This window comes from Ambystoma mexicanum, chromosome 13 (genome assembly GCF_040938575.1).
Source record: "Ambystoma mexicanum isolate Mex_15411 chromosome 13, UKY_AmexF1_1, whole genome shotgun sequence".
NCBI classification, from domain to species: Eukaryota; Metazoa; Chordata; class Amphibia; order Caudata; family Ambystomatidae; genus Ambystoma; species Ambystoma mexicanum.
This window is the reverse complement of record NC_090938.1, coordinates 54,688,360-54,698,658: the sequence shown is the minus strand read 5'-3', so window position 1 is coordinate 54,698,658 and position 10,299 is coordinate 54,688,360. Positions and strand designations below refer to the sequence as shown.

General features: G+C 40.1%; 1 protein-coding gene across 1 annotated transcript in view; it reads right to left on the bottom strand.

The window, feature by feature from the left end:
• Positions 1-218: 218 nt before the first annotated feature.
• LOC138520230 (interleukin-20-like) overlaps positions 219-10,299 on the bottom strand; it is a 29,108-nt gene continuing 19,027 nt past the window's right edge. The window contains exons 3-6 of the mRNA XM_069632696.1: positions 9,564-9,626; positions 8,305-8,457; positions 4,463-4,537; positions 219-3,651 (exon numbers count right to left, since the gene is read on the bottom strand). Of these exons, the coding sequence (XP_069488797.1) occupies positions 3,577-3,651; positions 4,463-4,537; positions 8,305-8,457; positions 9,564-9,626 (366 nt within the window). The 3' untranslated portion in view covers positions 219-3,576. The remainder of the gene's footprint in view (positions 3,652-4,462; positions 4,538-8,304; positions 8,458-9,563; positions 9,627-10,299) is intronic.

Genomic DNA, 10,299 nt, shown 5'->3' with positions numbered 1-10,299 from the left:
CGTGCCCAGAAAGTTCTAATTCCAGTTGTTTTTTAATGCAGTGTTTGCACGCTACTTGCTTTTTTAGGGGTTGTAAATTTTACTTAAGAAAAGCATTACTAAATTGAAAACTTTATTGCATAATAACACTTTGTACATTGAAAAAAACAAATTGTCATACAGTGTCTCATTCCAGCAAAAGTGTAAATAAATAAGCCAAAGCCAGAGGTTATTATTTTAATTTTTATTTATTTTATCTAGTGCAATATGATTTTAGCTCAAACCATAGAGAACGCTAAACAACTCTTCTTACTGTGGGTGGTTTGGCAGTAGTAATCTAGAAAACATATTTATTCTTATAAAAATATGTAATACAATTTAAATGTATAATTCATCATCTCACAGATGTCTAAGCAATAGTAAAAATAAAACAAATATAAGTTAAGGGATCTTATAATTATGAAGTGCAAGGGGTTTAAATAATGGCAAAGGTGCAATAAGTATCTTTTGATACACATTCAAGAATATAGTAAAATATTACATACAAAGGCAATATACAGTGAACATTCTTAAATATGGCATTACAGAATACAAATAAATGTTAAATATGTAAAACACTTGAAAAACAAACTTTTAAAACACTTCAAAAACAAAATTGCACTGTGTAATAGTAGACCTTATTGCAATAATTATAAAAGGATAACTAAAAATGTATTCATAGCAATTCTTCATTCACTGGTCAATAAATCCCTTGGTAAGGAGGATTAGGAATATTGCATTGAATCATACGTAATAAAGACATGGCATGTCACCAAGGTGTCTCTTCATATAATTCATGCCACAGGTCGAGCGAGTCTATAATGCCATGTGATATGCCATATCTTAATTATGTATTAGGTTCAACATACATTTTTGTTATTCTTTCATCAAATACCAGTAGTCACAAGGTGTCATGCATTTACAGACAATACAGAAAAGAACATTTAAAAAGTAATATAATAAAATATTTGTATAAAATGTTGTGTATAATTGAATCCCAATTAACTGTGTCCTATTTGAAATTTAGGATTGCATATAAGTTATAATATACATTACAAGATAACATTTTTTATAATAAAATCTATTTCAAAAAATACTTCTCATTGACAAGTCACTCATTGGTTTTCATACATGAGCTAAAGCACTCAACCAGCCTGCATTCAAATATTGTAAATCCCCGGGGATTTTATTTCCATATTAGTCTTCAAAGATAGAGCGTCTTTATAAGGCAAGGGCTCCAACAGGACTCACAATATGTTATTATGTAAAGGGCTAGGATTAGTTTAATAGATATTGCTTAGTTTCATGTTGTAGCACTGCAAATCTTTATAGCATATGCAATACATATTTATCGTCAATGTTCGTTTAAAAACCTCCCCAAAAAAGGATTCAAAATGTATCAAAATAATATAGTGAATCATTAAACTTTCAAAGCACTGAACTGAGCCTCCTTTACCAAAAGAATTAGAATATACAAGACACATGTATCTTCTGTAGCATGCACATCGTGAAGGGACTCTTAAATTGCTCTCCCTTAAATATCTTTAGATAGAGGGAAAGATGCACCCAGAACAATTTAATACAGATTATATAATCCACCATTTCTTCAAGAAGGTTAATTAATTAATCTTTTATAATGTGCTTACTACCAGGGACCAGTCTCTAAACACAGACTGTGATTGAACCTGTGTTGCTCTTTGTCCTGAGCTATCCTCTCGGCCCAACATACAGAGATTAAAGGTCACGTGTCTTTAAATGTGTTGCTGTATGCTGAAGTGACTTGATATTTCTAGATTAACTGTTCAGTGGCTAGTTTCTGATTCCTGCGCCCCTCTCTCTGGTCATTAATATGATAAATATATTTGAAATACAGGCTGGTCTATTGGCAAATTTTCAACATATTAAAATTCCTTAAAAAAATACATTCTTTATAAAATAACTTAACAAGCATAATTTCCATGAGCCCCAAAATAATATCATATTATTAAAATAAATGGACACGACAATAAATATTGTTGTAAATGGTCAAAAGTGCTTCCAACTGTATGCAATCAAGACAACACAAGTACAATTTGCGCGACTTGACAGCAAATATAGACCTAGTGTCATTACTATGTAGTCAGACACTGAGAGGAGGTAAACTTGTGTACAGAATTCGAGCATTCTGTTCCTAAACAATAATATCTCCTCCCAATAGTTGCAAACATGATACATATTCTGAGATTGAATGCAGGTGTGGGTCATCGTGTTCCAAACTCTTAAAATCCCTTCCCAAACATTGTAAACAGGATAAATACACAGTTAGAAAACACTGAAAAATTCACAAAAATGCAATGTATAAAAAAATCCTTCCAAAATGATACACAATGTAGTTTAACTACATGGACACCATTTTCCAAAGTCACAAAACAAGCATATTACAAACCATTCAAAATGTTAAAAAAAAAAATATATATATATATATATATATACAATTAAGTGCTCCTACCTTTACATAACAATGATAATGTGAGTCAACCAAGTAGTTCGTGACTATTTAAGAGACATAGGTCAAGCGCCTATATCCATGTTGGGAACCCCAAAGCGGCCCCACAATATCCTGTTTATGTATAGGGTAGGAATAATATATTCTTAAACCTTAATTCCCAAATTAAATCGCTGTAAACATGGTACACACACAGTGAATAAAAACTGTAAACTTCACAAAACATATAAATAAAAAACAAACATAAACATTTTAACTTCCCAAGCACTGAACTGTGAAACTTTCGACATATGCACAGCATAATCACACATAATAACTTAGAGTGACAGGAGATAATATAACAACACAGTAATGTCCACAGAATGGCATCTTCACGAATAAATACATATATTTCTAAATCTTGGTGATGTGTGAGTTTAGCGGTACCTACGCATTCATGACAAAATACAGGTTTGCCTACCTCACATTCCAAAGAAAACCCAAGATCACACATGGTTGAGTATGTGTGTGTATGTGCAAGTGAGTGCACACGCATGCATATGTGGCATGAGCAGGTCACATATTTGCATTGTGCATGCGTTCAATTTTAGACATGGACCCCTCAAAGTGTATGGAGTTTCCACAGGGAATAAGGGGGATGGCCCAGTGTAACAATTCCATTTTAGCGTAATATACTATTTCTGCACAACTAAGTTACACACCCCCTTTTAAAGGTTATGTTGGTCTTTGATGACCTTTTCATGACTTTGTGCTTGAGAATTATTCAGCCAGAAGCTGAACAGATTTCATGCCCCATTAAATGTCTTGATAGTTGGTTTCTGTGACTACATAAAAGACTTGGGGGATTGTTAGAGTTGTGGTGGTGTGATCTGTAAAGTTTTATCAGGAATATATTGTTCTACTTAAATAAATAAATAAATAAATACATGTATGTGTTTTGGGCAGGCAGCTTTGCAGTTAAATAACAAATGTATTCAATGATGTTCCTCATAGGCACTTGCACTTTCTGCACGGCATCCCGGACTGCCATATCTCCAAGTGGCGAAGGCGCTATGGACGTCTGATGCTTCCTATTAAAGTCTGTCTATCCAGTCGAGGAGGACATCCAGTTCGCCCAGGGCTTTGGTGGCAGCCAGGCTAAGATCCACCTGGGAATGAAATAACTGATTTGTTAACAATGCTTATAATAAAATGGTTACATAAGAATACTTTGTGATTTAAGTGCATCGGTCAACTCATGAACAGAAAATGGTACCATAAAAGAACACACAAAGCAGTGCTCCGAGCATAGAACTGAACGAAATTTGAAACCATTTTTGTCTGACTAATGAATGTGAAGAGTATTGATTTCACAGCTATAGTCCACGTAAATTAGCATATTTATATATTAGGGCCCCCTAGGGTGACACTAGGCATTAAATCAATCGAACGTGTAAACATAGCAAATCAGGACATGATTTATTTCTGAATGAAGTGTGGTCGACAACTACATGGTTTCGGCTCAGAAATAAAAGCCTTCATCAGGAGAGGGAAACACTACCAGGGAAAAGATTGCTATCCCAAACCTCTACCACGAAGTTAGGGGTATACAGGTATAGCACTGCGTCATTTCAGCCCTTTGTTTCACAGGATATTGTTGCTTATAGTATGGAAACACAGGAAATCAGCTATAGATAGACTAGACAAGTGGGTGCATTGATTGGCCGGGATGATGTGTGCTGGAAACCTGGATAGTACGCGTGGGACAAGAAGGACGCATGGGACAGGGGTGATCATGGTCGAATGTGGTGGTAATGCGCCATCGGCTGTACATGCCAGAGAAATAAAACAGATACCCTCACAAGCCAACCGCATCATGTTAGCCACAAACCGATTGAGGCTTTCCTCTCACTAATGTCTACCAATTAAAACCCCTTAAATGATCCAGTTGCGCACATTAGAGTGCACAATGAAACTTACTTTATCAAAATTGTTTAGGATCGCTTCGTATTTGATTCTGGAAGTTTCTGCGCAGTTGCAAGTCATGTGGTCGTGCTGGGAAAAGAGGATGGAAGCACTTTAGAGAAGATCCGTCACCAACATGAAACACATCTTTATAATGAAATCACAGAGAGGTAAATTGTCTCCGCTGTAGACCACCCTGTATCATCAGCAACCCCATATTTCTCCTTCTCCCCACCACCAGACTTCTCCTTTTATGTTATCAGGAAACATGTGTGCATTACAGATGTATCCATATTCTAAACAACATATTGACCGAGTCATGAAGTATCTTGCTTTTGGCATATATTTTATGCTAGCCATATGTTACATTAATGTTGGGTGATTCACAATTCTTTAAGGAATTATCTTTAAATCAATGCTCTTCGAAAGTGCATTAAGTTGCATTTCAGTCATCGAAAGAGGCTACCATACACCCATAATTGGTGCTCTGACATGGAGTGCCTCTACTAAGGAATGCGATTAACATTGTCTTCTCTGTCCAAAACATTTTTACCACTGCATGACCCTTCTAGCTTCACATGTCCTTCAAAGGTGCACACTTTCACACCTCGTTCAACACCTTGAATGTTCAGGTGTAACTTTATTGTGCTCCAAGTATGTGCATGTTTTGTAAATTGCTGAAAAGGTACACTTTAATCGGTGTGTAATTTCTCCCGTCACCTTGAAATGTCATGTAAATCATCGTGTCCTTCTGATACTGTGGTTGGCCTCTCTGTTCAGAAAGGACAGAGGGGGATGTTGGTAGTCAGGTAGCGGGAGAGGCAGATGTGAAACTTGTGGTGTTGATGGGTGCAGGTTGGAAGTACCAGAGGTCTGAAAGCTGTTCTGCTTCTATTGATTTTCTTGAGATACTTGAGAATATGTTATCCGAAGGGGGGGTGTCCAAGAGCGGATTGGTTAAAACATATTTGACTGGTTAGCAGCTGTGGTGTGGGGTGGGGTAATAGGGCTGGACATTATCAAGATCACAGCTTAATCACTTCTTGATTAATGTAGATGTGATAACCGATAGGCCGTGCATGGATTATTTGGGTCTGCACTGTAATGTGGTAGCAGATTTTTGAAGGGAGTTGGTGCATTAGAGGAAAAGGGGAGTAGGCTAATAAAGAATACAAGTAGAGCAGGGACGTCACGTACTGTTAATTCAGGGTGGGGTCAAATGACACCACTTCCTGTGATGTCACCAGAGGTCAGGGGTCGTGTGATGTCACTTCCGCTACCCCTGGCATTTTGGTGAAGTGATGTCCCTGCAGTAGAGGGTGCAGAGGAAATATCGGGTGCCATCTCGCCAGGTAATTGGCACCAAACAGGGAAACGATTATTACTTTGAATTTCATTTTGGTTTTGCGGGGATCCAACCCAAGTTGTCATTTTTCCAAGTTACCCTGCATGTCTGTAATTTCCTATAATTTAAGGGGTGCATTACCATCTCCTGAGCCCTCCATCAGCTTGCCTGACTGATGCTCTCTACAACCACCAGCTATTGCATTCTCCTGTGCCAACCTCTCCACTTGTAACTAAGGCAACACTGTTTTTCAAGCTCTATGTAACAGCGCCTCAATGCCTACGGGCATTTTTCCGCTTTACAAATACAAATAAATAAATAAATACATTACATTGGTGTGAAGTTCACACAAGTTTAGGTTTTGGTGCTGGTCTCAACAGTAGCTGGTTGAAAAGACAGGTCCTTTTGCTCTCCACCATTTTCCCATGAATCACATTTCAGCACAACATCTGGTTTCTACCTTAATGCAGGGGTGGGCAACCTAGATGTTTTGGACTACAGCTCCTGTCAAATTGAGCCAGCTTAGTAAATGGTGAGTGATCTTGGGAGTCATAGTCTAAAATACTTAGAGAGTCCCGGGTTGCAGAACCCTGGAAATATGAAATATTCTTTTCTGCCTGCAAGTGCAGCCATGTATCCTGCCTCGAGTGCTGGTCAAGGTGGCACATTGCGCCCGTGTCGGTGAGGCTAGCAACTGGCGCCGTTCCTCTCAATCTAGCACCATAGATCTCCTGGTCTCTCTCTCTTAGAGCCAATCCAAACCCAAATCGTAAGCTCTGCAGAACGCCTCACAGCCATCACGGAGGAAATGAGGCGGCAGTGCACAAGAGTTGCCGTTTCGTAATTAGGTGTTTCTCTTATGCCACGGTACATGCTAAACCGGCTGGACCGGTTAGGGGATCGCCGGCACATCGAGAGATGGGTATTACCGACTACCTAGCCTGACAAAAGGCGGCTTCCAGCGGAAGTAAACATAAGCTACCTCTATTCACACATGCATCTTAAACCTTGACTAACAGGTTCTGTGAGTACCGGTGTGTGGAAACTCTGCCCGGTGTGGACTTTCTTTAAGAGTTTCCTGACCCCTGCCCCTGGGACAAAGGAGGTGCAGGTGCTGTCTGTTCAACAGCCTTCAATGCTGGCCGTTTTGGTAGTGGGAAAACCACTTATTTGGAAAAGAACCACATTGTCCCAAAATCCACAAGAGACCCAGAACAAATTCACAGACTCAGAATAGTTAGCACCGAGCCAGTACTATAGAGGTGACATTTGGCTGATTGGCAGATATGGCAAGGCTGTGCTGGGTATAGGGAGCTGCCTACCCGGCCGTGCTTAGAGCCTGTGCATTTTGGTTCCAAACTCAACAGTACATACATAAATAAATAAATATTCATATTAAATTCAGAAAAATAAAAAAGCTTGATTTTATTTGCAGCTATTCAAACTTGCAACCCCCTGGCGGAACAAGGCACATTAACACATCACGCCAGCCAGTCAGCTTGAAACAATGATTTTTAGAGCATGATCAAGATCATGTGATTTCAATTGACCAATCATGTCTTGGTACCATGGATACCAATATGCCAGGCAAGTAGTAAGAAATGATGTATTTTTCTAGGCCTAGCATGCCAGGCTAGTCGTAAGGCATGTTGTCCCTTGCTAGAGGTGGCAATGCAGGCAAGTGGTAAGAAATGTTGTCCCTTGCTAGAGGTGGCAATGCAGGCAAGTGGTAAGAAATGTTGTCTCTTGCTAGAGATGTAATGTCAGGCAAGTAGTAAGAAATGTCGTTTGCTAGAGGTAGTATGCCAGGCAAGGAGTAAGAAATGTTGTCTTTTAATAAAAATGGTATGCCAGGCGAGTAGTAAAACATGTTGACTTTTGCTAGAGGTGGTATGCCAGGCGAGTAGTAGGAAATGTTGTCTTATGATAGCAGTGGTATGTCAGCCAAGTAGTAAGGAATGTTGGCCCTTGCTAGAGGTGGTATGCCCAGCAAGTGTTAAGAAATGTATCTTGCTAGAGTTGGTATGCCAGACAAGTAGTAAAAAAATGTTGTCTTTTGCTAGAGGAAGTATACCAGGCAAGTATTAAGAAATGATGTCCCTTGCTAAAAGAGGTATGCTAGGCAAGTAGTAAGAAATGCTGTGTCTTGCTAGAGGTGGTTTGCCAGACAAGTAGTAAAAATGTTATCGTTTCTAGAGGTGGTATGCCGGGCAAGTAGTAACAAATGTTGTCTTTTGATAAAGGTGGTATGCCAGGCAAGTAGTAAGACATGTTGTTTTTTGATAAAGGTGGGCACATTTTGCGTGCAAATCTAGACTGCTTTGAGGTGAACTGACTCCAAAGCTTGCTGTATCTTTGTGTAACCACGTTTGGTTCCTAGCACCCATCCATAGCTTGCGGTAACGCCTGCAGTTCATTCATTCTGAGTCACTCAGCTCTCTTTTCTTCCACCCTAATTTGGGGGTCTGGATCCCACAGTTTGCGGCAGCAGCGCCACCGCTCTTGTACTCACACAGAGGCTCAAGTCCTTCTTCATGCTGAGGAAGCTGTTGGCAATATGGCTGACCGTCCGGCGCAGGTGGTGGTCGTTCGAGTTGCAGTTTCTGAAGACCTGATGCATGTAGAACCGCAGCAGGTGTCGCAGGAGGCAGCACCGCTCCTCAGGCTGAAAGAGGCAAGGCCATGTTACAAGGGTGACGTCCCACATGCAGTCTTACTCCCCACATGGGTGGGCAATGTTGCCTTCAAGCATAACATGGTGCAAAGCTGCAGGCCAGGCGCTCTAGTGTTCTTTTGAGACAGCCACCCCCGCCCCCAACCAACACATAATGTAATCTCTTAATGCCTTGAGGATCAGCAGCCTAAGTCCCCTGTCAGAAGATGGCTGCACCTTCAGCTCCCTGCAGTCTTACCGCCCCCTATGGGCCAAAGGACGCTACACCTTGGCTTGTGAAACTCTGAGCCGTATTGTCAACTTGCATTCCATATTGTATTTGTGGGGCTAAAATAGTATGTGTTCATGTGAACTGCTTTTCAACCCAAATGGCACTACACTGCAAAGAGTGCAATTGCTTTGGCGAAATGTGTAAAACAAATCACATTTATTTACAAAAATAATAATTTGCTTTGCAGTGTAGTCCCTGTAGTGAAAGGCATGTGGGCAGCCAAGTTAACATTTGAAAGGTCGTTGACAATGTTATACATGTTTGAAGAGAGACACAATGTGAAAGGCGGCTTCTATAAACTTGCTTTTCTAAATGAAAGATTAGTGCACACATTTCTTAAAGTATGACTGGGTCAGCCGGAAGTCATCTCTTCTTTTTCAAAATAACATTTTGGGGTCTCCTGCCTTGTCTCAGAGGTCAGAATAGATGCAAACTGGCTCGAACTTTGCAAACTCTGCAAATAAAAGTTTGCAAAGCACTTGCGAACAAATTGGATACTCAGACGAAAACATGTCTGGCAAAGAAACTTTCACAGACAAAAGACTGTTGTAATAACAGGTGGATCTTATTGGCCAGCAGAGAAATGAGTGGCGAAGTTCTATGCCTTTGCATGAAGCTTCATAGTCATGGAAAAGTGTAGGAACCATGGACAATAAGTGATGTGTTGGTGGTTAAAGTGATGAAATGCAGGCCCTTATTTAATTTCTGCCTAGAGATCAGTGAATTTGGTTTGTGCATAATTTTGAACTAAAAAATGTTTTCAAAACTTCAAAGTTGTCGAACAAGTGTTTATTTTTTTTTATTTTTTTGAATTGCAGAAACATACCCTGACTTCCTGCAGAGACGACTTCTCCACAATTCTCAGGTCATCGTTTTCATCTTGTGATTGCTGGGGGCGGAGAAAGACAAAGGGACATGTTAGTGTCATGGCAGTGCCACGAGGCTCGGTGCAGTGACGGGACAGTTACCCACTCCGAGTAGCAGTAGAAGCTGAATGAACTTATCCAGCTCTGCAGATACTCCTCAACGACCACCCATTGTCACACACGATATCCACAACCCTGACACCAACATCTCAGTTTCCATTTACCGTTTAGAATTCCATAACAAAGGCAGGCAAATACTGCAATCCCACTGCAATATCATGGTTAATCGCACTGCAATTCTCAAGCAGCTGGGGCACACATTCTGTGAGTATCATGTAATGCAGTGCAAACAGAATAATAGTATGATGGACTGCAGCACAGACACAAGTATGATTTGATGCAGCATAGGTGAGTGTGATGTACTGCAGTGCAAACACAATAATAGTATGATGGACTGCAGCACAGACACAAGTATGATTTGATGAAGCATAGGTGAGTGTGATGTACTGCAGTGCAGATACTATAATAGTATGATGGACTGCAGCACAGATACTAGTGTGATTTTTGAAGCATAGGTGAGTGTCATGCACTGCAGTGCAAACACAATAATAGTATGATGGACTGCAGCACAGACACAAGTATGATTTGATGCAGCATAGGTGAGTGTCATGTACTGCAGTGCAGATACTATAATAG